Source organism: Haemorhous mexicanus, chromosome Z (genome assembly GCF_027477595.1).
Source record: "Haemorhous mexicanus isolate bHaeMex1 chromosome Z, bHaeMex1.pri, whole genome shotgun sequence".
Lineage (NCBI taxonomy): Eukaryota > Metazoa > Chordata > Aves > Passeriformes > Fringillidae > Haemorhous > Haemorhous mexicanus.
This window is the reverse complement of record NC_082381.1, coordinates 88,391,694-88,419,625: the sequence shown is the minus strand read 5'-3', so window position 1 is coordinate 88,419,625 and position 27,932 is coordinate 88,391,694. Positions and strand designations below refer to the sequence as shown.

The 27,932-nt window shown below is 49.2% G+C and overlaps 1 protein-coding gene across 4 annotated transcripts in view; it reads right to left on the bottom strand.

Moving 5' to 3' along the window:
- Positions 1-880: 880 nt before the first annotated feature.
- The window catches only part of CTIF (cap binding complex dependent translation initiation factor), a 147,082-nt gene continuing 120,030 nt past the window's right edge, over positions 881-27,932 (bottom strand). For all 4 annotated transcript variants that reach the window (XM_059873390.1, XM_059873388.1, XM_059873389.1 and 1 more), the window contains 3 exons: positions 21,997-22,152; positions 7,277-7,330; positions 881-5,427 (listed from right to left, as the gene is read on the bottom strand). In XM_059873390.1, the coding sequence (XP_059729373.1) occupies positions 5,212-5,427; positions 7,277-7,330; positions 21,997-22,152 (426 nt within the window). In that variant the 3' untranslated portion in view covers positions 881-5,211. The remainder of the gene's footprint in view (positions 5,428-7,276; positions 7,331-21,996; positions 22,153-27,932) is intronic.

Here is a 27,932-nt window from a genome sequence, read left to right as displayed (position 1 = left end):
ATGGAGGGGGAATGTGGGGACTAGAGGTGTGGGGAGCAACGTGAATGTCCCTGTGGGATCCTGGTGGTGTTTCCACTCCTTGTTTCATCTCCATCTGGTTTTCCCCTCCCTTTTTATCCCCTTCAGGCCAGGAGGAAGGCACTTCAGTTAGCCAAAAATTAATTGCCTTGGGCTTGAGAAGGGTTTTCTAGAGGAGACCTTGGAGTAATCCTGTTTTTTCTGAGATTGGCTCAGTTGGTCAGAGCACAGTGCTAGTAATGGCAACGTTGTGGCTTCCTCCCTGTGTGGCCACTCGCTGTAGAGCTGGACTTGATGGTCCCTGTAGGTCCCTTCCAAGTGGGAATATTCTGTGATTTTGTGACAAACATCTTAAGTATAATTTTCAAAGACTATTTTTAACAGGCAGCAGTAGTTGGCGAGCCCTTGTTGCTGCAGCACTGGGTGGAATATATGTGATTAAATTAGGGGGGTCCTCAAAGGAACCCCAGGCCCAGCTGAGGTAGGACACAAACAGGTGGGAAATTCACCTTGGGCAGAGGACGGGGAGCAGGGGAGTGGGCAGCTGTGGAGGCAGATCAGGAGACAGGCTCAATCCATCACCTGTGGAGCTCTGAGCCCTCTGCACCATTCCCACAAGCTCTCACCCCTGTGAGGAGTGACAGGGAGAGGTACCAAGCCTCACAGGAGGAGCAGCAGGATGTGACCAGTGCCAGCAGCACTGAGCCATCCCCATAGAGCCCTCCTGAGCTGTGCTCCCACCACCAGGGATATTCTGCTCCCACCACCCACATATTCCTTTCCTCCCATCCTGAACTAAAGGATGGTCCCTCCCAGAGCAGGAGAAGCGACAGCGCGTACCCACAAAGAGATGGGGAAAATGTCAAGCTTTAAACATTTATTACTCAGATGAGGCATTTTATAGCATACAATGGGTCTGGATGTTCTATAAACAAAGACTGAATTACCACAAAGAGTTATGAGCTCCCTTGTTTTAACAGTCTCTGAAATGCTGAAAACGATGAGTTTGTGATTTCTCTAAGTATGAATATCTAGTCTTTACTCTCCCCAAAACCTTTTTCCTTTTTTTTTTTTTAATTTTTAAAAATTTTTTAAAGCGCTTAGTTTAACAAATATGATTAAATTAAAAATCTTGCTTTTTCAAATGCAAATAAATACATTAAAAAAAAAAAAAACCTGCTAGCGTTAACTCCGTGTTCTGCAGGACACTGCAGCTCCCTTGGCTATTGACAGTGGACTTAGCAACCCTTAGTATAATTTCTTCTGAAAAAATACTGAAAATATCACCAGGACTGCTTAATAGCTATCACCAAGAAGAGCAAAATTAGTGTAAAGCCATAAAATACCCAGCAGGGAAATTAAAAAAACAAAATCATATTTAAGATTTTGAGAGATTTCCAAGTGAGGGGTGTTATAAAAATAAGCACGAAAATAAATCATAACTTATTCTGACAAGTTTTCTTTCAAAGCCATCAATCATGCCAAGAATAGATACTAATTAATCTCCTTCAGGGGAAGAGGGGAACCAAGCAAATCACTTACTTTTCCTTTTTTTTTTTTTCTCCCCATTTTTGTTTCACCTCCATATACATGAGACTTCTCCGAACAGCACTGGAATCCCTCACGGGGAAACCAAGCAAGTCACTTTCTGCGTGGCAAAACTCGTCAGTTTGCAAAGATTTTTTTACCAGGAATGAGGTGAATAATAATTTGGGGAGCCTGGCAGGGTGTTAGCAAACCTGCTCTGCATCCCAGGGAGATGGGCACAGAGGTGAGGCTGTAGCCACTCGCCTCCACACCACCCTGAAGTTTGGCCCCACACACATTTGGCCTGAGGGGTTTGCTTTCCCCCTTTGCTGATGTAGTTGTATGGGGACAATGCAGTAAAACCCCACACAAATACTTTTATTGAGCAGCAAAGGTGGAATCTGGCTGATTTAGGGAGATGTAGCTGGTGGCTTTGCACCCGAAAATACACATTGGAGAATTACGCTCTTTGGCGATCGTTTGTAAAGTAATCCAAAAGGTTAAAAAAAGGAGAAAAAATAAAAGAGAGAGAAGAAAACACTTCAGGATCCCCAGGTGCTTTCACCCCCAAAAATTCCCCAGCGCTGTTCCCCATCCTGCTCATCAAATGTCCTCATGGTACCTCTTTTCCCAACACGGTACCCTGGTGAATGATGTCATGCATCTGCCGGCTTCCTGATGATGGACTTCAGAAAGATACCACTGGCAGCATGTAATTTTTGGGGAGAAATCCCCATTTTTGGTCAACATTTTGATTTTTGTACACCAACAGTGACTGATGTATCAAAGCAGTTAATGGCTGGATGAATGTATGCTAATAGCAGAGATAAATGGCAAGACATTAAAAAACGACAGATTTCACATGAAAGTTCTTCATTTCCAGTGCTGGAAGGGAAAGTCACGGGCCAAGCCTGGTCAGTGGGGGATTCAGGATTGCCCCACAATGAGAAAATTGAATAAGCTCTCACAGCAGGTAAGGGGTAGGGAAATGCTTTAGGAGAAATACTGCCCTGTGGCTTACACTTTGACTCTGAATGCCTCCTGATGCACTGATGGGTGAAAGTTCAAGTTTTTAGAAAAAAATCCCCAATTATCTGTGTTTTTATTTTCTTTTTTCTTCTTTCACTACATCCCAAGAAAAAGTTCTGTGGGAAGTGAGAAGCTGCAGGGGCCAGAGTGGCAGTCTGGATCACTGCTGGCAGGATCCCTGGCACCCCAACCTATCAGGTTGCGGTCCCTGCTATAGGACTCTGCTGTTCTTAAAAAAAAGAAAGAAAAAAAAAAAAGACCAGACAACAAGACAAAACTGTTTTTCAGGCCTTCTCCCAGAAGACTGACACTCTGCCTGAGTGCACTGTGATGGGTGTTATATCCCCTTCTCCTCCACTCCTTGAGAATTCAGGGAGCAGAAAAAACAAAGAGCGATGGGCACAGCCCTGAGCCTTGTAATACTGATGGGCTTTGCCGTCCTAATGAAGTTCATCTGCTCATTAATACTATCAAACCACATTGCTACTAATGAAGCTGACCCAACGCAAGGCGCCGTCACTGTGCGAAGCTCCTGGGCTTGAATAAGTGAAGCAAAAGTTAGTTCTTCCAGGCAATTCTAGTGAACTCAGCAATCATTTTGCTGCTTTCTAGGTAGACAGGAAAACTGAAGCTCCTGTTTCCAGCTCCTCTTGCTCCAAGTGCAGGATGAAAACTGGATCAGCAGACAAGCAGACGAAAATTCAGGTAATATTGAACTGCAGCATCACGATGCTCACCCCCCCTGCAATGCATTTTCTGCTGAAAATTTCTGCCCTTTAAATTTTGCAGCAAAAGCTTCCTCCCCATCACAGACAGACCAACACATTCATAAGGCACCCAAGAACATACTGCACATCCAAGGAGGTTAGGGTGAAACCTCTCTTCTCTACAAGCCACCAGAAATGCAACATTTTGCTTGGAAAAAACGGGTTTGAGCTGCTGAGTTCAGGCTCAGCCTGCCTGGTCCAGGGTCCGTGTGCACCATCCTTGTGGCATAAATTCTCTTATCATAAAAGGAATAAATTGAACAGTGAGAAGAAGCCAGGATGAGCTGATGGCATCATGCCTTCCTTGGCTCCTGCAGGCAGGATGGGGCAGCCTGCATCCTTGCTAGGTTTCACTGGAAAAACCACCTGGAGAGATTTCCTAAGTCAAAGTGTTGCTAGATCAGCAAATAGGAGCCCACCGCGTCATCTTCATGATTCAGGCACTGCCCTGGACCAGCCTCTCACCCTCTGGGTGGCACCTCCCCACTGTCCCCCACAAGTCCTCTCCCTTGGGATGCTCCAGCAAGGAGCCATGAGGGGATCCTGGAGCCCCCTGGGGATCCCCGAGCACACCCTGCCTCTCTGAAGATGTCCCCCATCCCTCGATGGCACTGTGCCACTTACACTGAGCGTGGGACAGAGCTGCTCCTGCACACTGCACACACCTAGGAACGCTGGATAGCATAATCAGCTAGTTAGAAGCCAGGCTCAAACTTCTATTTTTGGCTTTTTCTATTTTTCCCTCTTCTTTTTTCCTATTTTTTTTTTTTTTTTGCTATACGCTGTTTGTCTTCTCTTTAACAGCTCCAAAAAAACATCAAACCTTCATTTCTCCCTTGCCCTGTACATTATTAGGCCCAACTATAACAGGCCTGAATTTAAATGTATAATTACAACCATGACAGTAATAACAATAAAGCACTCCTTCAATGGAAAAAAAAAATTATTACAAAGAAAAGTTAAATGATTATAGTGGCTGAGGAATAACGGCGACTTGAACAGCAAGAGCCACAGAATCCCCTGTTTTTAGAGCCCCCAGCTCAAAGGACACGTTTCTCAATCCACCGACGAGGTTACTGGCAAGATGACGGTGGCTATGTAACTTCTGCAGTGGCTTTAGGACTCCTTTAAAACACTCCTTCTGCTTCAGTATCTTCACATAAACTGTTTCCCAGCTCGAGGGAAGGCGCTGCTCTCCCCGTCCCCGAGCTGCTCGCAACTGTCCATCCAACAATACAATAAGATAAGAAGAAATTACCAACGCTCGAGGAAAAGAAAATGCAGTGCAAATAAGAAAGTCGTCCCGCTCTCCAATCTGCCTCTGAAGGGGTGGCGGGTAGGTGGGGGAACACACAGAAAGTCGAAAACAAGAGAAGGAGGGGGGGACCTAACGCAAGCCCCGCTTGACAAAAGCCATCAATTATGAGCGTCTGGTGTAGTGTGTGCCTGGCTTTGTCCTCCCGAGACATCTGCTGCGTGCTGTCTCCTGCCAGTTGGCCAGGGCAAGGCAGGAGGACGGCGTGAAAACAATACTAGCCCCCACTTAGATTATTTTTTTTTTTCCTCCTTTTCCAAATTCTCTGTCTTCTTTCGAAAGCCAAACAATAACCCGGCGGGATGCGCTGCTGCTGCCTGAGCAATGAGTTCAGAAAAAGAAACCCCTAAAACAAAACCACGGCAGGGAGGAGGGGTGGCACTTGGCGATGCGGCTGAAAAAGAAACATGCTGCTCCCTCCCCACCCCACGAACGTATTCTCGAGCATGCTGGGGTTTGGTCTGCTGGGGGATTTAAATCAGAAAAGCTCTTGCCGGGTCCCGTCAAGGCGCATGTCTTCTTCTCGTCCCTTACCACCCCACCTTGCCCTGCCACTCAAGCCGTCAGTTTTTGGATGGTCTTGTTGTAGTACTGCGTGATGGTGGGTGTCAGGGGGTTCCAGTTGTTGGCGTGCAGCTCGATGACCTCCAGCAGCAGGGACCTGGTCAGCATGGACTCGGAGGGACACAGCATCTTGTCGCGTGCTATTGCCAGCAGCTCCGTCATCATCTCAGGCAGCTGCTCCTCCAGCAGCCGGCCGGTGCTCTGCAGCTGTCGGGAGAAGAAGGGGTCAACCATGGATTACTGATCCTTGTGGGTCTCTTCTAGCTTGAGACAGGCTAGGATTCTATCACTCCATGATGTTAAAACACCCCTCTGGCTTTTTACGAACACCTCTCTCATCCCTTCGATTCTGCCCTGCCTGGTGCAGGCAAGGTTAAAGGCGTCGTGGCTTCTGAAAACCAAAACCACCCAGCAGCAGGCTCCAAGAGCTGAACAAGAAGGGTGAGGTTTTCAAAAGCATCCACACCAGGCTGCTAGAGGAGTGAATGGTTCAGCTCCCACTGACTTCAAAGGCAGCAGCGACAGATTGCTTTTGAAAAAAAAGAAAAAAAATCCCACCTAAAAATCATGCTATTGTCAAAACAAAGTGCAGGCTGTGATGTGGTATTCCTGCCTTCTACCTGGCCCTTCATTTACTCGCTGATTCAGAGCTCCCAGTGACTCCCAGTCATTAGCTGGAATAAGCAGAACGCGCCTGTGTGCATAACAAATCCTGCCCTGCCAAGATCTGCATTTATACCTGTCATGCTGCTTTGCTGGAGACAGCCAAGGGCTTTTTCTAAAACAATTACTCTTTGGAGAGCCTCTATTGAGTAGCACAAGCCCTAGGTGGTTCCACAGAGAAGGTCCAAGTTTGGGGTGGACAGTGATGAGTCTGTGGGAGGCTCCCTAAAGCAGAGCTCCCCAAAGGCCTCACCTTAAAAATCAAATCCGCCTCCTCATCTGCTCTGCTGAATTTTAACTATTCAGGCTGAAACTTCAACTGCTCTCTGCAAGAAAAGAATCTGTCCCCATGGGCCCATCACTTCCCAGAAAAAAGTAACCAATAGGAACTCTGCTAGAATTCACAGAATCATGGAATCAGTTAGGTTGGAAGCGACCTCCAAGGTCATTGAGTCCAACTTGTGACTGATCACCACCTTGTCAGCCAGACCAGAGCACTGAGTGCCATGTCCAGTCATTTCCTTCTCTGAAAAACTGCTGAGCACAGCGAGTCATGGGGCAGCTTTTGCTCCAATACAGCCGTTTCTGTGCTGAAAAACTGAATGGAGGGTGAGATTTGAAGGAACCAGGATGATTTAATGTGATGGGACCCCAAACTTCCTGCATCCATTTACATGCATCAGGAGCCCAGTGACAGAATCTCAAGGGCTCTTGTCTCACACTGGTCTTCTACCTGAACTGTTCTTGTGAGACCCCACCTGGGATCTTGAATCCACCTCTGGATTCCTCCGAAATGGAAGGGCATTGACCTGCTGGAGTGAGGTCAAAGGAGGCCACAGAGCTGCTCCAAGGTTTGGAGCCCCTCTGCTCTGGAGCCAGCCTGGCACAGCTAGGGCTGCTCACCTGCACAAGAGAAGGCTCCAGGGACACCTCAGAGCCCCTGCCAGGGCCTCCAGGGGCTCCAGGAGAGCTGCACAGGCACTGGGCACAGGGCATGGAGGGACAGCAGCCAGGGAATGGCTTCCCAGGGCCAGAGGGCAGGGACAGATGGGCTATTGGGAATGAGGAATTGCTGGCTGGGAGGGTGGGCAGGCCCTGGCCCAGGGTGCCCAGAGCAGCTGTGGCTGTCCCTGGATCCCTGGGAATATTCAAGGCCAGGCTGGATGGGACTTGGAGCCACCTAATGGAAAGTGCTCATGATCATCGCAGACAGGTTGGACTAAATTACCTCCAAAGGTCCCTTCCAATCCAATCCATTTGATCATTCCAAAAAGCACAGAGGGCACACAGCTGTTGGGTCTGGAAACATCCAACAGCTGCTTGACACATGCATGGGCAAGGATGGAAGGGGTAAAGCAATGAGATCAGGGCAGATGCAGAGGGGCTTCCCTACCTCCATGGAGCAGCAAAGCACAGCATCTTCCTTCACATCCTGAGATTGCAACAACTGCAAAAGACAGAAGAGACAAACAGTGAGAAATGCATGACATTCCTCCTCCTCCACCCTTACAACTTTCCCTCTATGTCTTTGTCCAGCTTGGCATTTGACACTTCCAGGAGGAGAGGACACAAAATCAGAAGGAGGGAAGAAAACAGACTGTCCACACAAAAATTTGAAGTAAGCAGTGACAAAACACAGGGTAAAATCTAGATTAACAACTTTTGTAATCAATTTTGTTTAGGTTACATTGCTTTTTTTATCCCACAGCAGGCAGTGAGAAAACACTCATTTCACACACGGGGAAGAAATGCAGCCAGTCAGAAAATCAGTCAACAACACTGGAGTAGCACAGACCTAGGAGTGGCTGTTTGGAGAGGAAGGGCTCTGCCACCCACCCCTGAACCTCTCCAACCTCGTGGAGAAACTTCTGACAGCCACAAAAATGCCTGAGCTACATCCAATTCACTGTAATTAATATGGCTCCTTCTAGGCTGGTAACACAGTGCTGCAAGGGCAGGGGTGCCAAGGAAACTGTGGAGTCTCAGGTGCACCAACTCCAACCCTGCTCTGCTCTCCATGAACTCTGTGTTACAAACACAAGCTTGTAAGCAGGAGCAGTTTTCAGGAAAGACCCAAAATGTTGTTGGGCATGGCACAGCAGGAAGATGCTCGTCTCTCTTGGTTCAGGCTCAGGGTGTGCAACAAGGTTCAACAGCTCCACCTGACAATGGCAAAGTGTAGGAGCTTAGAATGTCTCACCCCACAAACACTGAAACCGTGAGCAAGGACCCTCAAAACAGGACCAAAAATATGGATTTGACTTTGTTCTCATATTTGTGACAATTACACGTACCAGGAACACTCAAAGCTGTAGCCACTTCCATCCCATCACTTTGGAATGAACAAACCCTGATGGCCCTGAGCTAATCCCTGTGTGCAGTAACCACTGAGCAAAAGAAGAAAAGATGGGAAAACTGGCTTCACTATCATCTGACATTCATTAGAGAGAAGCAGACTATTTAAAAGTAGTTGAACTGATTAAAACTGCCCATATAAAAATCGCTCAGTGTAACTAAATATTACTCCAAAGTAATATCCATTAGTTAAAATCAGAATGGGGTCTCTAGGCCTTACCATCTCTCCATCCCATTCTTATTTTTCCATGTTTCCTTTCCTCTACAAATAAATGTCTGTTTACCAGCTCCACGTTGGCTGGAAAACAGATAGGGGAAAGAAGAGGTAACACAAGGAACTACCATTGCTCTCAGACCTTTGTCTTCTGTTTTCAGCAGAAAGCAGATTGTTGCTTTGAGGATGGTGTTCACAGCATCTCACTGAGCACTCTGTTCTCTCCTTAGCCAAAGCTTCAGTCAGGGTTTTTCATCCAACAGGTTTTTTTTATTATTTTTTCCAAATCATCCAACAGGTTTTTTTTTCTACCCCACCCCACCCCCCCCACCTCCCTGTTTATCTTTCTGCTAAGTTGTTTGGAAAATGTTAGTTAAGCCCAGCCATGTGCTCTGAGATAAGTTCTCACAAACAGCTCAGATTCCTCACAAGAAAACATGAGATTATTTTAAACCCAACACCAACAATGAAAAAAAAAAATATCAGTTAGTGAAAAATATAAACAGGCAGTAGTCCAGATATTCCCTCCTGGGGTATTTAGCTCATGAGCATGGCATGAAGCGGGGCTGCAAATAATGTAACAGACAATACCTTTTAACAACACCTTTCTTATTTTCAGTATTTTTTAGTAAAGAATATAACACAAAAACTAAAGCTTGAAAGTAGAGTTAGGATTGACTCCAGCCTTTCCTCTGCCATGGTCTCCTCAGTGATCCTGCTCCCTGCCCAGGATATGTGGTCATAGAAAGGCTGCAACTTCACTAGCCCCAGCTCCCACACACAGGGTTGGGACATGCTTCCCTACCTCAAAAGGTGTTTGTGAGGATGAATATGTCCCTGTCAAGTGCTCAGACACTTGGCTAATGAGGAACAGTCTCACCTACCTATGATGAAACAGAGAACACAACCTACCCTCTGCCCTGGGCAGGCACACTCCAACTTCACGCTGCCCTCGTGGACACCTGATCTTCCTCTGATGTGATGAGGCTGAACAAGGAGAATGTGTGTGCTCCAGTGTGTCCATCAGGCTGCCATATGCTCCACCTTGTCCATGGAGACACCATGTGCTCCACCTTCTCCATGGAGGCACCATGTGCTCCACTTTGTCCACCCAGGTCCCATGCACTGCACCTCATCCCCCCAGGATCCACCATCTCCATTGCTCCAGAGGCACCCTGCTCCACCATCCCTCCAAGCACCATGTGCCCCACCTTGTCCACCCAAGTACCACATGCTTCACTGCTCCAGCAGGCTACCAAGGGATACCAGTCTGAGGCACTACAGGTGAGCCTCTGCCAGAGACATGTAGGCGGGGGAGGCCCACAGCCTGCCCACCAAGCCCAGGCACATCCCTGTGCATGAGGGACAGCCCAGCAGTGAGATCTGCTGCTGCTCTGGAGAACCAGAGTCCAAATCCATAGCCACAGATGGCGGCCAGCCACTTGCATCAGTGCAACGGACTGAAGCCTGCAGGATCAGAACAATGACACTGTTTCTCTGTGTGTTGCTGACCATGTTTGTAGCATGCTGGGGTGTAGGCACTATCTGCTTCTGACCCCTGCATGACAGAACAGGAGGAGATCAGGGAGCCTGGCATGGGCACTGAACCTTGCTGACTGCAAGGACTGTGCTGCCTGGGGTCCCACCATGGATGTCCTCACCCATCAATGACAACCTGCTTGTATTTCTCAAAGGGTATTTCATCCCCACTGATGGCTGCCCCATGTGAGCACCAGGCACTCAAAGCACTGGGGAGGTTCCTTCAGCCAGAGCACAGTGTTTCCTAAAGATCTGTGACCTTGAGTCAGACCTGACCAGGGCTGTAAAAGTAAAAAAAAAAAAAAAAGCCAAAAAAAAAAGGAGCAAAATATTTTGAGAGCTCCACAGAAATCACAGCCCTAAAGTCCCAGCACTTGTGTGACCACCCAGCCAAATGCATTCACTGTTTGCAATCTAATTCATTTTTATTTAAAATATTTTAAGGTAAACACTCTATACCCATTAAATTAGCACTCCCACATTGGAATTATTACTTATTTAACTATTTATAGCTGCTCCTCCCTGCTGCGTGCCCCTACCCAAATCCCACTGTGGGCACCATCCCATCCCTCTCCACCAGGTTCCCACAGGGCTCAAACCAGCTGTTGGAAGTGGACGAGGGATCTGAAAGAGGAGCATGAGGCAGACAAGAGGGCAGGTGAGCTGGGACTCACAAGCTCCTCAGTTTAACCTGTAATCATCCCCTGGAGGCTGGGGCTGTCTGCGAGAAAAACTTCCCTTTGCTCTCCAGCCGGTTTCCCCTGTATCGGGCGAAGCCGGGCAATGAAAGCAGCAGTTCCTGCTGGAGAGCAGACAAAGAGTCTGCCTGATTTCCTAACAGAGGAGGCTGCATGCCAGAATCTGCCCGGCCAGTCATATAATACCCAGCCTCAGTTGCGAAAGGCTTCTCACTTTTGTTTCTGGTGCTGGACTTGCTGCCTTGCAGACTGGTGTGAGGTATCAGGCACCTTCTCATTCAAATTTCCATGTCACTTGGAGAGATGAGCACTGGGCAAGGTCCTCTGCAGAGCCAGTGTGCCCAGGTGAGCCCTGGGTGCTAGACATTTGCATAAGGAACTCAAACTAAGCTTTAGGGTCTGCTCCTGGAAGTGCTGTGTGTTGTGGTGAGTTGCAGGGCCATGCAAGGTGGCTCTTGAGCTCAACTGGTATCCATGGTGCACTAATGGGACCCATCTCCTCTGGCCTCCATGGCCCCAGAGCCTTCTCTTCACACTCTGCAGAGGTAAGCATCATAAGCCACATGAGGTGGACACGCTGCCATGGCTGAAGGACCAAAGGAGCCCAAAAACTGCAGCTATGCCTCATCACAGACAAAGCCAGCTTGGTCCTCCTGAACAGCAAGAGATGCATGTGTATGGGGTGCAGGCCACCAGGAGCAAATCAAAAAGCGAACACAATGGGACTCACCCCAAATATTTGGGTTTATTATCTGCTTTCTGAGATCACCTGGCCTGCTGAGAAGCTGAGGTGCTTACCTGGTATTCTCAGGGGTGCCCACACCACAAGGAGGACAGGAGAACCTGTCCCACCACCCCTTATCACTAAACCACGCAGGTTTAATTGTGTTCTTCAGCAACTCTCCCCAGGAGATGGGGTGGGAGCAGCCCAACGCACGCATTACCTTTTCCAGATGCAATGATACTTCTCCTGCAAGGCTCACTGCTAATTACTGTGTACGATATCGCTTGCAAAATGACACATAAGCAATGCTGGCCACTAACTACCCCTTAGCATGCAGCGTTTCATGATGCTTTGGTGATGACTCCAGCGTGAAAGCACAAGAAACCTGGAAAATATCCACCCAGAGCCACGGAGAAGCTGGGATGAGACCAGGGAAAGCCGGGCTGACCGCAGCCCACGCGCTGCTGGCCCTGGCTCCCCGACGGGCATCTCGGGTTCATGGGTCCAGTGGCAACAGGCACGGACACCCAGGCAGCCTCGGGGCTGAGGCTGCCCACAGGTATGCTTTTCATCCGCACCTGGGTCACGAGGAGGTGCCTCCCAGTATTCCCCCTCCCAGTGACTGTGGAGGATAACCTCAGGGGAACCAGCGTGCTGCACACGCATGGCCCAGGTGCAGCAATTGGCTGGCTGGTGTGGAGCAAGGCCATGGGGAAAAAGGGAGACGCATTTCCTTCAGGAAGATCAGTTATTTGTGCCACTTGGAGCTTAAGCAGAGGGGACATATTGTACTGGAAGTGTGGGAGAGATGGTGCTTCCCAGTCCTCCTTTTAACCAGAAAGTGCCTGGGGAAGGGCCATGATGGACTTGGTCCTCTGACAGATGGATCTGTTCCAGCTTTGTGATTGGGATCATCATGGGCGCCCCCTTATGAAGGGAGCTTATAAGAAATATAAGGACTAAGTTTTTAGTAGGGACTGTAGTGACAGGATAAGGGCTGACACTTTTCATCTAAAAAAGGGGAGATTCAGGCTAAATAGATGGAAGGACTTGTTTACAATGAGGGTGGTGAGACCTGGCACAGGTTTCCCAGAGAAGCGGTGGCTGCCCCTGGATCCCTGCAAGTGTCCCAGGACAGGCTGGACTTGGAGCTTGGAGCCCACTATCCCAGGGTTTGGAGCAACCTGGGCTAGTGGAAGACGTCCTTGCCCATGGCAGTGGGTAGAATGAGATGAACTTTAAATGTTCCTTCCATGCCAAAGCATTCTGTGGTTCTGTCACCATCCCCTATATCTGACAGTGCAGTTTAGGTGCTAACACAGCTCTACAGGCAGTCTTAGTGCTCTAACAGACCACAGCTGGGGAACTCCTGTTCCCAAAATCTCCTGGAATCCCTACAGTCTGCTAGGTGGGTCCTCCTGGGAGCCCAGGCCAATTCTGCTTCACGGTCTCTCTGCAGACACACATCAATAGCCATTTTCTGCCTTTCCAGCAGCCTCTTATTGACCTCCTGTCACAAGTCTTTAAGGAAGATGCCTGAGATAAGATCCATGGGACTTCATGGCTCTGCATGGGGAGAGTCACTCCTCTGAGACACAGGCAATGGTACAGCTCCACTTCTCCTCTTGTCACAGGACACAGGATGGTGAAAACAGCCAGGACTTGGGAAAATGCAAAGTACAAACAAGGTTGTAGGGATGAGTGATTGCAAAATGCTCCACCACAGGGCCAGTTTCAGGATTTCTACCATTTGCTACCATCAGATGTATCAGTTCCTTGACCCAGGACATCAGAAGGTCAGCTGAGCTCATCCTGTGCCTACCAACAAGCTGTGCCAGCACCACCCCCTCTAAAGGGGGACCAAGTCCCCCTCTGGAAGTGAGGGAAGTCAGATGAGACTGACTTACTCTGGGAAGAAACAAGTGAGCCCATGGAAACAGACTTCTAGAAGCTCACAGGTAGAGATGAAATCTCTTCTGCTTACCCATTTGATGCTGAGGTTGCCCAAACACAAAGTTTTGGGGGAAACCTTTCCCTTATGGAGCTGCCTGTGCTGATCTCTGCACAAGGCACAGGCTCTGCTTTGCTCCAAAATGTGATTTGTTGGAATTTAAAAACACAGCTGAGCTGTGAGAGGCAGTCTATGTCCAGCTGCTTCCACTAGTAATGGTGCTTCTCTCCCCATTCCCTTCTGCTCACACCTCTCTGGGGATCTGGGAAGTCTTCAAGGCTACAGAAGATGCACAAGGTGCCACCAGATCTTGTGTCTCATACAGGGAACCCTCCTCCCAGTTGCCTGATGGGATGTTGTGGTCTCAGCCTGGGTGTCTGACAGCAGCTTCTGCTGCTTCATTAGGAAAAGTTCAACAGCACAGGCCACTGCTGATCCCACAAGCAGCTGCCCAGATGAAGTGGCACAGAGGGCAATGAGCTCTGTGCTGAACTGTTTGTCCCAGCATGGCTGCATCAGAGCCATGTCCATAGCAGACACTTTCCCTAACACACTCCCTAAATGAGTTTTGGTGGCACCAACTCCTTTTACATTGATGTGCTCCCCTCAGCTCAGGAGGAGATTTCTGTTCTCCTATTACACAACCAGGACTCTCTGGGAGGATGGTAAGAAGAGATTAGTTTGTTTATTGCATCGAGTAAACCGAAATGTTGGTTATCCTCCTTGTCAGGCTCCTGAGGAACTCAGAGATACTTAACAGCAAATTGAATTAAGGCCAGGGGAACAAAATCCTGTACCCAGTCGTGGGAAACTCCTCCTACTCCTTTCCACTGTAGGCAAGGGAAACCATGAAACACGACACTCTCTCTCCCCGGATCTGGAACAGGCAGAAGAAATTCCTGGGAAGATGGAAACCATTAAGAGGCAATTACTGGAGACAATGATGAAGAAAATTTGGTCACTCATCAACCCAGACGCTGCAATCCAACAGTAGCCTGGTGGTTACACATCCCCTGGCTGGAGGTGGACCTCCAGGATCCGAAGGTGAGCAGGGCAGACGGACCAGAGCCACCCGGTCTGGGTGCACAGGGAGTTCAAGCCACCCAGACGACTGGCTTCATCCTGCCCGTCCGAAGACATAATAACCCTGGGAGAGGAGGATGTGATCTCATCCCAAGGGTCCCGGGGAAACACAAAACATGGAAAGAAACAGTGGCGAGACCATGGTGCTTGATTGCAGCGGGCTCCACCCTGGCTGGCCGGAGGCTCTGCGCTTTCCTGGCTCTGCAGAGGCAGCGAGCGCGCAGCGGCAGACGCAAATAGTTGTGTTTACATCCCATTGAAAGGGTTTTTGGGAACTAACAATGCCTGGTATGGAGGGCGAGGGAGAAAAACAAAGCCACGCGAGGAGGAGGGACCATCCTGTGAGATGGTATCTGACTTCACTTCTTTATCTGCACAAATTGCTTCCTCTGACTTCTCCACGGGTCCCCAGAGAAACGAGGGTGGCATTTTCCCTCCTCTATTTAAGATACAACACCACGGTTTTGGTGCTGGGGCTAAGTAAGTCCTGTGGCTTTCCAAGAATATGTTCCTGCACATACAATACTCAACAGGACAAATGGGCTTATAGGCACTGGGCAGCCCTCCCTGGTTTGGCCTGTCCTCATCTGCTCCCAAATAACACCTGACCTCCTCCATCTTAACTATGCCCTTTGATCAAAATGACCAGGATTAAAGGAAATCTGTTGTTTCCCAAACAACCTGCATTCATAGAGTGTTTTTGTCAGCACAGCCATGGGGGTCTGGGGGCGTGGGAGCTTTTTGCATGGTTAATTATTTTTAAATGTATGGCAGGCACAGAGGTTACAGGGACATCCACCCCTGCCCTGTGGGGTCCTACAGACAGACATCCACCCTTACTCTTTGCAGACTCTGCTCCTGCACTCTGCCTCCTGTCATGGCTCTGGAAGTCCACAGCCCCTTTACATCAACATGTCCCACTTGCTCCAAATCCCAGACCTTCCTCCCAGACCTTCCATGCCTTCAACCCACATGTTCTGGACTCCCAAAACAACTCCCCACTTGTTCTCCTCATTTCTCCTTCCTCTTGGTGTCCCTGAGCCCCAGTCCCCTTTTTCACTCCTTCTCTGAAATCCCTCCCATGACCACATTCTTCATTCCTCCTCCATCCTTTCCCCACACAAAACACTTCCCAGTTTGTCCCAGTCCTACTGGTCTGGAGACCAAATCTTTGATTTTTTGCAGAACCAGATAGGGGCGACCAGAAGGAGACTTCTGTGAGGATATAAGTCCCCTTCTTCATAAAATACAGATTTTCTCTGTTCAGATCTGGCCTCATGGAGCTTCCTGAGTGGAAGTGTGGTGTGGGGTCAAGATCTAAGCCCCTAGGTGCCTTTGCTCATTTGATAAAGCAAAAATTCTGTTTCACTCTCTGACTTTGAGAGTAATATTAAAAATTCTAGCATCTCATTATACTGTCAAAGACCCTTTTTTCAACTCAAAAGGCTGATGCTTTTTAAAAAGTGAAAGTGATTAACAAAACACAACCCACGTTAAAAGATACAATTTTCTTTTCCAAAGAGCACCACCCTCCTCGCTCATCCGACTGCAGCCGGGAAGGTTTTCCTTTTTCTTCCTCTGAAGGAGACAGTGAAAAGGCAGTGCCCTCTTGAAGTTCAGACGTTAATTACTGTGTTAGAATATTTTGCTAAATTACGCAGCATGGCCCCAGGAGATAACAGGCACTAAGAGAAGGGAGGGGAGTGGATACCCGTCTACATGCTGCACCGCAGACTCAGACGTTGGGGGAAGGCAATTAGACAGGGAGTATTTATCCTCCCTGCACCACCACCCCGAGGCTTTCAGTCAGCAGCGTGTACCAAGGCAGGGAAGCGATGGGAGCGTGCCAAGATTTTAAACGATGCTGAAATGGGACTGTCTCTGCCAACCAGACTGGAGGTAGGAGACAACTCCTGCAGAGAAGCAACTGTCCTGCCTGCTGCCAGCCTGCTGGGTCTGATCCCTGCTGATTCACAGCGCCTGGGAGCTGCCCTCGCTCCCCAGGGTTGGTATTAAGACCCTAAAATCATCTGTCTTGGGTCAGGCCAATGACTGCACCCCTCTAAAGGGGACACCCCTGGGATACACAGCCTCAGAAGCAATAACCCTCTCAAGCTGGAGGGATCTCTGTGAATTGGTCCTGCAGCCTCCTGCACAAAGTTTTGAAGTTTAATTAGCCTTTCTGTGATGAGCTGCTTCCTGGGGTTTGCTCTGAACCTGCCCCAGCAGCCCTGTCCAAGGCTTAGAGTGGGATGGTGCCAAGGCAGCTCCCTGTCACCCCTGATATCCAGTCCCTTTGTATCCAAGCCAGGAAAACCAGATGGGTAAAAAAAATGGGTTGGATGGTTGGGCTCAGAGGGTTGTAGCCACTGGGTTCCAGCCCAATTCTGCCTGAAGGCCAGGAATGCTAACACCTACCAAGTTGTTATCCCATGACCTGCCCTACTTAGCATCCTTATCCGTGACCCGGAGGAGGTAAGGAGTGCAATCTCATGAAGTTTGAAAGTTGACAGCAAGTCTGGGATGTACTGAAATGTATTCAAGGAGCTGCCACTGAGAGGGACTACAGTGGGGTGAAGCAAAATGTCAAGAGGAAACTTAAAACTTTCAACAAAAGATCAGCCCTGTGCAGAAGAGCACAGAAACATGGGTGAGGGGTGGGATAGGGTTTTTATGGGGAGTGAAAGGGGGCAGAACCCTCCCTGTGTTGCCTGCCTGTGTGGGACACCAGCTGGTGAGGTGCTTTGAGAGACCACAGTGGCATTATTGCCACATGGCATCACCTTGAGCCTGAGTCCCTCGAGCCAGTTTTTCCTCCTCCCTGCTCTGCTGCTACAGGCAACTGCTCAGGTTATCTGGCTGCTAAATGGCATCCTAAGAACAAACAAACGCATCCAAAGCAGCAGTTGGCACCAAGCACTGGGGCTGGAAGTGGCTGCTCCTGGCAGGGGGCTGGCAGGGAGGTGGCAGCTCCCAGCCCCAGGGGCACCTCCTAGGTTGGTGTCCCAACAACATCCACTGAGGATGAGACAGACAACACAGGAGGCAAACCTCCCAAGAACACCCATCAACAGCCACACTGGGTGTGATCCCTCCTTCCCTGCAGACCTCAGATGTCACCCAAAACTGGGCTGGGCCCCTCAGGATCTAGTCCTAATGTTCCCCCTCCGCAGCAGCACCAGGGGATGAAACTGGGAGGGCACCAAGCTGGGGTGGCCCACAGCCACCCCGCTGACTCACACACAGACATGAGAGCACAGAGCTGGATGAGGCACAGACAGCTCCAACTGTGCTTAGGGAAGAGCTAGGGAAGGCAAAAGTGGTGACAATCAGTGAACAATAGATGGCAAATAATATTATTTATTATGTCCACATCTTCAGTAGCCACAGGGCACTTCTTGCACTGTGCACAGGGCTCTGATGGTTCAGCTGACATTTGCTGCTTCCTTGCCTTAACCACCCATCTTCTCCATTCTGCTGACTCTGCCAAAGGCCACAGAAAAGAATAAATATGGCCAGGCTGCAAGAACCAAAGTTCAAGAACCTTGGTTCTTGTCTTGGTTTTAGTTAGTTCTGGGGGACATGCAACATGAAGCATTGCTGGAGCATGGCTCAGCACAGTCCTTGGTGTTTGGACATAGGGCAGAGGCTTTGGAGCAGGAAAGATGTCAGCATGTTCACTTCTCCCCATCTTGGAAGGAGATCTTCAGGGACAAATTTAAGGTGCTTTTGTGAAATAAACTGAGGCCATAGCCAAGAGGCTTTATAGGGCTGGAAGGAGAGAATGGGACACCACTCTTGTTTAAGACCATCATGCACAGGAGACAGAACAACTTCCTAATAATGCTAAAAGTGCTTTCACCAGATAAAAGACTCATGGAAGAATATGGTCCTGCAAGATGCCACCACTGCTCCCAAGCGAAAGCAGCCAGGTCTGGAAGCAGGCAAGGGTCAAACCCACAGTGCCCTGGCTGCAACATGGCCATCCCTGGGGAAAGCCTTTATCCCAGGAACAATGCCCTCTTCCAGCTCGCCCTCGATTCCCCGAAGCTCTGAGGGAAGAATAGGAGGAAAGCGCTTTTATTTCTATTTAACATCTCTGCTTTGTTATTCTTTTCCCAGGCTTTCCAGATCTGAGGACTGCAACAGTTCTCTCATTCTCATCTGCAAAGGGCCCTCCCTCCTTTTCCCAGTTGTCTCCAGGTCTGATCTTTGGGACAGCCTTGTGTATCCACCGCCCTTCTCTAACCTAAAATATGCACTGTTCCACTGCATGTATTTTAGTCCAAACTACCATCCAAATGCACTGTGCTCCATTACACCATTTTAACAAGAGCTGGACTCACCTTTTACTTCCCTTGGCAAACCCTCTCTTTGCCTAAAATCCCAACACTGACCTTACCAGACCTCACTGTGAGAATACACTCTCAGCCTGCACAAACCTCACCTCAAACCCCTCAAATCAGTTATGGAAATTGAACTTTTTAATTTGGTAGGGATTTTGCTCCTGGAAGATGCCATCACAGTGTGGGATGTATTGGCAGCCCCTTCCTTCTCCCCCCGTTTCAGGCTCAAGCGATGGAGGAGGATGCAGCAGAGCCCCTGGCTGCACTGTGCTGGAGCCAAGGGGCACAGCTACTCCTTTGGTTCCCAAAAGGCTGCCTGGGTGAGGCGGCAGCTCTGACCCAGATTTCCTCTGCCATGGTTAAACATCCATTGCCTTGCCTGACACAGGGCCTGCCTGCTTCCCAGAGGACAGCGATGGGCCCTGGGTCAATCAGCCAGCAAACCCCAGCACTTATCACTCCAGCCTCACCTGAAATGAACTTGTCTTTTTTTTTTTTACCCAGCCCACAAAACCAACCCATCCACACCGATCGATAAGTAGCGCTGGCATTGTCACTCAGTGGCCCAGCCATGTCCCCAGCTCCTCCCCCCCCAGCACTGACGTCCTCATGGCCACCCTCACCCCTCCCACCCAGCTAATGATGGTGTGAATAAGCTTTTATTTGGGGGGAAAGGAGCTGGAGAGAGGAAACTTTGCAGGGGGAAGGGAAGAGACATTCCTGACTCAGTCATCGGGCAATTTTCCCCTTCCTCTTGCTCACTGCCTCGCTGACCTTTGGCTGAGTCTGCCAGAGCTATAAAGGAAAAGGGAAAAGGAGAAAAAAAAAAAAAAAGAGAAACTAATAAACAAGCGACCTGAAAGGACAGGCAGAGGGAGAGATGTTATCTTGCGTCTGCTGATGATTTATGGTCTAAGGATGGGTGTATGGAGGCAGAAGGAGCTGTGAAGGACTGTGGGCAGCACAGAGGGAGCTTGCTGGGGAATAATCAATAGGAAAGGAATTAGGGGTGAGGGGCTGAGACTCTACTTGGGGATGTATGTTCTGATCAGCAGAAGGGGAAAAAACCCATGGTGAGGGCTACTACACCTTGTGAACCTGTCCTGAGGCATGTGGGCATCCCAAACTTTAAAGACCATGGTGACACCCCCTCCTGTGCTGGGCCACCAGCCCATGTGGTTCATGGGGAACACCAAGGGATGAACAGTCTGCACAGTAAGGGACTTTCCACACTCTCACAGAGCACCCAGCAGGGCCAGCCTGTGCAGATGTCCCTGTCCTCTCTGGGGTGCAGCTGGAAAAGCACACCCCCACCTCCTCGGCTGTGTCTGCAGCCCACCTTTGGCCCTGGCAACCATCTGCCAACCAGAGCCTGGCACTGCTGACAAATCGGTGACCCTTTCCCCCAGGCTGGCCCTGTGCAGCAGGATTAGCTGGCAATGACAAAAAAAGGCAGCAGAATGAAAACCCATTCCAGAGCCATGGAAGAGGGGTGAATCAAGGTCAAAGCACTGTAGAGAGAGCAGTCACAGAGCAAGCATTTTAGGACAGGGGAGCCAGAGGAATCAGGCTGACCCATGTCAGCTAAGCTAAGAGACCTCTTAGAAATCACAGAGTAGCTTGGGTTGGAAGGGACCTAAAGATCATCTCACAATTAAAGATCATCTACTAAAGTCATCTGTGACAAACAACACCACAGGGACAGACCTGTCCTGCTAAGGAACAGAGATGTATTTTTAAGAGCAAATTTACGCATGACATCTTGATATAATTAGTGAATCTTTTTATGGAGCTGCCCTGTAGCAAAAAATATCCTTGATATATGAAATTCATGTCCTTCTGCACACCTCTAGCTCACCACCATGTCCCCACAGAGCAGAAGGGTGACAGGAGGGACAGTGACAGCACGGCGAGGGCAGACAGGAGTGGGCAGGGAAAAGCTCTGGCAGAATCAGGGCTGTGCTGTGTCACGATTACGATGGGAAGCGGATGGGCACGGGGGCTCTGCTAGACGTCAGATCTTCCCCAGAAGGTGACACATACCGCCGTGGGCAGAGATTTTGGGGAAGTGCGGCTATTCTTAGCGTCCCTCTCCCATCTCCTCCTCTGGATATGTCTGCCTTATCATGAGGCCTGCGCTCCTCACTGCTCCAGTCACCATCTGTGAGCTCTGCCCACAGTACTACCACCCAGACAAAATGTTTATGGCGCGTTTGCATTCAGAGGAAAACTTCCCATGCATATAAAAAAAGTCATCACCGGCACTTTCTTTATCCTTCTCTTGCCTGAGGTCTAGCGGAGAACTTATTTTACAGTGAGTTATTTATGGCCTGACAGAAGCACCACTGACAATTTGAGATTCACAGCTCCAACCCTGGGCAACAAGGCGGGTTTTTCTGAGAAAATCTTCTACAGGCACCAGCAGGAGACAAAGCCATCTTTAAAACAAGATGGAGGGAAGCCCTCTCCTTCTCTATGGAACATTAACACTTGAGTTGTCTTTTCTGTACGTACTCACTGAGGTTTCTGCCACCACTCTGAGCCATGGAGAGCCAGACAATGAGCTCATCAGGAAATCAGGTTCTGAAAAATCCCCAACCCTGGTGACAGGGCTGGGTTTCTGCTGCACTGGGTTGGGTCTAAGGACATAAGGGACTTCCTTTCTCTCCCTCCTTCCTCCCCTCGGTCTGCCTCATCTATTCAGGTGACTTCACCTGCTTTAAGAAGCTGTTTAAACTGCTTAGGTGTGGATTCTCACAACACTGGGATTTGCAAACTACAGTGCTTGGTTTGCCATTCCAACTTTGGTCCTTTCTAGCCAGTGGATAAAGGGAGTGTGAGCTTTAATTATTGTGCTTTAACGAGCAGAAAGATGATATGCAGGAAGAGCCAAGCATGCCTGCAGAAGTAAGTACTTTTGAAGTGTGAAGTGTTGGCAGAGCAAACCTCTAGGAATTATAAAGCAAAAATGGAATCCCAGAATGATTTGGGTTGGAAGGGCCTTAGAGAACCTCTGTCTAGTTCTGACGCTCTGCCATGGGAATCTTCCACTATCCCAGGTTAGTCCAAACCCTGTCCAGCCCGGCCTTGGGCATTTCCAGGGATGGAGCAGCCACAGCCTTTCCATCGACCACGGGCATCTTTGCACAGCAGCCAACAGCTTGTCCCACTGGTGGGGAAGGACAAGGTGGGAAGGCATTTACCTCCCTGAGGCAGGTGTAGATGGGGCAGACGAGGACTCGGAAGGGCTCCCCGGTGCTGCTCCTCATGGTGCCGAAGACCTCGCAGAGGAAGGTGATGAACCCCAGCCAGCGCTCCACGTCCCGCTGCTGCAGCTCCTCCCGCATGGAGAAATCCTTCTGCAAAGAGGCACAGAGACAAGAGGCTGCATCAGCAACACCACGCCACCACGGCAGAGACAATGGCTGTCTAGAGAGGGAATTAGGAGGAAATTGAAACTTGGGGTGGGGGGAGGACAGACAGACAGACTGACTCTTTAGTAACAGTGGGGAGATTACTCAATGTGTGCAGAGCGGCTGCAATTTCAACAGAGCAAAGCCACCAGAAAGCAGGTACTGCAGAAATATCACCAGCTCCTGCAATAACTGCCACAGCTTGCACCAGAGATGGTGTCTGCCCTCTGCATCCTACTGTCCCCCTGACAGACACCGGGTCACTTTTCCAGATGCACCATTGTGTTGGGTTTGGATGGCTTGATTTTTTGGCAAGGAGGGAAGAAGTCAGCACCACCAGGACTGAAAAAAAAGCAGCAACAGAGAGGTTAAACAAAATGCAGGGGAAATGATGGTGCCCATCCTGGGCTTGCTGGTTCAGGTTGACCTGCCCAGCCCATTCATTCCAGTATCTTCAGCAGACCCAGTGTCTGGCCAGGAGCATCCTAATGGTCTGGCTGCTCTCTGGCGTCTCACAAAATATTGGCAGAGACTGGCTCCCTGCCTGACCAGAAGATCAGGGCAGCCTGGGCTTGGCATTAAAAGGTCACCCTGCGCCTGAGCTGATGGTTGCTATGACTAAGGATTATCCCAGTGACGTGATTTATGGGTCAGCATCAGGAGGAAGCACACAGGGAGATAGCTGCCTCCCCATCAGACCTTCAGGTGGGGGAAAGAAGGGGTTTGACAAAGGCTGGTTATGAAAAGGGATGTATGTGAGGGAAACATGTGGCAAACAGCACAAGGAAACATAGAAAAGCAAATAAAAATCCATTCTAGAGGATGGTACCAGGGAGTGCATCGTGCTCAGGGACAAGAAGGTTCCCCTGGGCGCTAAGAGATGCTGCAGAGGTTCTTGCATGCCATCCCACGCAACTTTTCTTGTCTGTCTCCATAGTGACCTTTCCTTGATACGAAAATTTAGTAGACACTAAGCAGGGGAATATTGAAGAAGAGGACAAGTTTGTTCTCCACACCATGTGTTTCCAGTGCAGGTTGCACAACCTTTGAAATCCAGCAACTAAATAAATTACCTTCTATCTTTCTCATCTCAGTTTATTCCTACTGCCTGAGACAAAGGGCTTTGCTGCTGCAAATACTCTGACCTGCAGCTGCTCTCTGCAAAGCTGAGGAGATATAAAAGCCACCACACCAAAGTTTGCTCTCTTGCCCTGGACAACACACAGGAGATCTTCCTTTGAGAACAAAGCTAAGTGAAGCAGCTGCTAAAGAAAGCCAGGCAAAAGCACGACGATCATTTTCATGACACAACTGTATGCACAGAAGATCCAAGGCAGGAGCTATTTATATGTTTCATTACAAAAGGAAAAATAAAATATGTATTTGCATATGCAGGAAAAAAGACTTGTAAAATAGCCAAGGCACTTATTAACCAAACAGCGATGACTAATTCCTCTCTACACCCATTTCCATAAGTCAGTTGCCCAACTGTGTCTGCGACTTTGGAGTCAACCTGCAGCCAAATCCTGTTGGGTCTCCCCAGACTCTCCGGGGGAGTTTGCAGAGTTCATCCTTTCATTAACCAGCCTGTCCCTGGGCAGTGACAGAGGAGTTATTTGCCAGCTCAGGTTATCACCCCAAAGTTACCCAATTACTTGTTCTGCAGTTTTCAATTGAAATTTATGGGAAAGAGAAAAAAAAAATTCAAAAGAGACATGATATCCTGATTAATGATAAATTAAAAACCCAGGCAAGAGTATCCCATGCCTCTCATCTGCCCCATCCACCCATATAGCACACAGAAAGTTTCCTTTGAACCCTGGAGCTTTTCCTGGATTCCTCTCCCTCTCCTGGCACTGTCTCCAGCATCTCATGCAGCATCCCAGCCAGCTCCAGCCCCCCACCCATCCTCCCTCTCCCAGCCTGGATGCCCTCCAGCACCTCCTGTCCTGCCTGGGCCTGGAAGCTCCACACTCATGTACCTGGGGAGCTGTGCTGTATTTTGGGATCCCTGGGGCATGCTGTGAAATTCCTAGCAGCTTGGGATAACTGCACGGGCTCTGTAGTCCCAGATTACTGGGGAAGAATAAAAAACACTGCAGGAAACTCTGCTCCTTCCCGCTCCTGCTTCAGACATGCCCTGCTCTGTGTCCCTGCAGGAAAGAAAAATGACTCTGCAACACTGTCTTTTAAAAAACAGTATTTTCTGTAAAAAACCTCAAACCATCAAACCCACCAACCACCTGGAAATTCTGTAAACCAACTAGCAAACCAAACCAAACTCAGACCTGGGATGGGAGCTGGGCAGGAAAGGATTCCACCACACACCACCCTCCTTTTTTTCATCCTGTGGCACCCAGTGGGTGATGCAGAGACATCTATGAACACTGCCCCAGCTTTGCAGATGAACAGATCATTGTAAAAGAAAGGGGTCTGTGGTCCCCCCTCCTCCAGTCACAGAAAAGCTTGTGCAGACTTAGAGGGACCTCCATGAAGGACGGGAATGTGGGATGGATGCAGAAGGCACTGCAGACATTTCCACACAGAATGTGATGCTGCAGTGGGAATAATTTTGCTCCATTTTCGGACTCAGGTTGGGCCAAACTTTGCAAAAGGAGGTGATTTGCATAGTCTGCAAAAGGAAGGCAGTGACATTGATTCCTCTGACAAAGCAGGGAGAACATGTTGCCAGTGGGAGGAATTTTTCTGGACCAGACTTGCCTACAGGCCAGGCAGGAGCCTGGCAGGAGCCTCCACAGCACCTGGACTTGCAGTGCCAGGGGTGTCCTGAAGCATCCTGAGAAATCCACATGCCTCAGGGCGGTGCTACTCCAGTGTCCCAGCACGCACCAGAAAGGTGGTCCAGGAAGCTGTGTCCTTAAATTTGGCCTTCAGACTACAGGTTTGACCTGTACCAGGGTGTGCACTGAGTGCCACCCATGCAGAGGGGTCCCATCTACCTTGGGGAGTTTGAGGAGACCACTGCTGCCACCAAGGCCCAGCTGGGCTGTTCAATTAATGGAGTTACACGTGTGACTCACCTGCTGCAGGTCAGCCATGCCCACAGCAGTCCCAGTGACCCTTTGAGAACACTGACAGCAGCCCCAAAGGCTGTGTAACCTGAACGAATGAGACAGAGTCAGCACGTGGGAGAGGTGAGGAACTGGCCGTCAGAAACAAACCCCACGTCCTGTGTGCCTGGGGCACATCCTATGGAGCCATGCCCTGATCCACAGACCTCCACACACTGATGACAAGCCTTGAGGGGGCTGAAAATCTTTGGAACCAGACAGCCGGGTCACTGCCCTGCCCACTGAACTTTATTTGCTCTGGAAATGCCTCACGGAGTTATATAAAAATAACCTGTGGATTGGCTTGCCCCATGCTTAGGTGGTGATGTCAGGGCAGTAAGCAAATTATCTTTCATCAGTTTGGCTGTATTTTTAAACATGAATTGTATTACTAATTTGGGGGTGCTCTGGCCTGTAGATAATCTGGGTGTGTCTACTGGATGACCTTCCTTCAGTGACTACAGTTTAAAATAAAATGTATTTATACCAGGTAGGGTTGGCCTTTCTTCTCTGCCTGGTTTGGGAGAAGAATTCATTGAGAAACCATGTGGGAAGTGGGGGGATGCCAAGGGGACCTCTAAAGAGCTCTCATACAAGTTTGGGGCATAAATCTGAAGGCTGAGTGCGTTCATCATGCTGGGCCTCACCATGGGTAGGTCAGGGTGATCACACACACCAGAGAGATGGCCCAGGGCTCAGCAAAACCTCTGACATCTCCTGCTGGATCCTTTGTAAGCCTGGCTAAGGCTCCTGCCAGCAGTGGAAATTCAAAATGCCTTTTCCTGGGGGTGTTCACGCTTGCAGCCAAGGGAAAGCTCACTCCTCATCCCAGTGCAGATGCAGTTCATGCAGCACTGGGCTATGACAGTGGACATGAGACCTTTCCAAAACTAGGACCAAGCCAGAAGAGCTAAGAGGAATGGCCACTCTGTGGGAGAGAAGGCAAATCTATCCTCTAACATTTTTGGTGGGCAGCAGAGTCAGGTGGGATGAGAAGCAGCATTTTGCCATTGGATCTAAGCCCTCACCCCAGCTCAGACAGCTGTAGCTGAAAATTCTTCCCTTGGGAGTTTGCTGCACTTTTTTTAAGACACGTTCCAAATAACTTTTCTCCAGATCTGGGCCCACCAACCCATGGCTGATTCTGGTAGCAGCAAGTTTGAGGGCAAAAGTTTAGTGAGGGATAAAAATGAGGGTTAATTTAAGCATTGTCACCTTCTGATGGGCTAAAAAATAAAGGCATATTTGGGCTTGTTGCTCTGTAAACACAGGGCTCTTCCTCTGGCAGCTCTGCTGTTTACTCAGTCATTGTCAAGGAGGCAGGAAATACTGAGTCAGAAATACTGCACAAAAAGAAATATATGATGCTTAGATATCCGTGCTAAGAGCTATATAAAAAGCTGAGATAGGCTGTGCTAAATAGTTGATCTTACTGGCAATGTTCTGTGAAACGCTGGAGCCCTAGATGGCTCTTTGGAAAGGGCTAAAACAAATCCAATAAGTTGGAGGAGGGAACTGGTGGATAGAGGTTGGACAGCCTCTGTCCCTTATTGCTTTCCTGGAGAAGCACAGCCTCTGCCTGCTCCCTTCCCAGACCTTCCTAGAAAGGGCTCCACAAATCACATTTTGCACAATTAACATCAGCTGCATTATTCACTGCTTAGAATTTAAATACTAGGTGAATTTAGGTCCTGGTTTGGAGGAGGTTCTGGTGTGCAGCTTTGCCTCCTGAGGAGTATAAACCAGTGAGATGAGTAGTTTGGAGCACTGGTATTTGGAAGGAGCTCAGGAGGGGCTGGAGAACCCTGTGACAGCACCAGGGAGTGATCAAACCCCTGCCCATGGATTTATTGGGTTTCACTGAGCTCCTCTGTACCACCCACAGCTCCACTGGGAAAGTCTCACTTCATGGGACACCACTACAGAAACTCTTCTGCTGGAGGTGGTGGGACATGAAATGTAACCATTAGCTCTTCCATGGGCTCTGCTCTTTCTCCATCCCCCCACTCCTGGCCTCTCTGCCTGCACCCAAGGACAGAACCTCACTGAGATCCCCTCACATCATCCCTGCCCATGCTACTGCCAGGATGGACACAAGACAGAGGAGAGTCAGGTGATGACAGACAACCTGCTCTGAGCCTACAGCTTCCATGCAGAACCTGGGGAACAGCAGCACAGGAGACTGAGGATTATTTCCAGCCCTGTGTGGGCTCCAATCACCTCTGAACCCTGATTTCCCATCTGGCAACAAGTGGGAATGATTTGCTCATCTTCCTCTGAGAAGTGCTCTGGGGTGTGTGACTGAGACATGCGAATCATGGTAATTATCATGACTCCAACAAAGGAGCTATTGACATTTAAAGCAGATAAAGCTTTTAAATTACAGATGACACCTTGTGCCCAGCCTTGCAGAGGTCCTGGCTTCACCCAGCCATGAGGCATTTCACTCCCACAGGCTTTCATCACGTTGCTTCCTCCAGGCTGGATCTGCACCATTTGAACATGCAGATATCTGAGAATATCTTCTCAGGATGTTTTGGCCATTTTGGGAAAAGCAGGAAATCCTACCAGTGACCTTCAGTGTGGACCTGACTTCATGATGGCCACAGATCTGTGAATGGTTTTAATCACAGAGGGCTCTGAAATGCACCACAT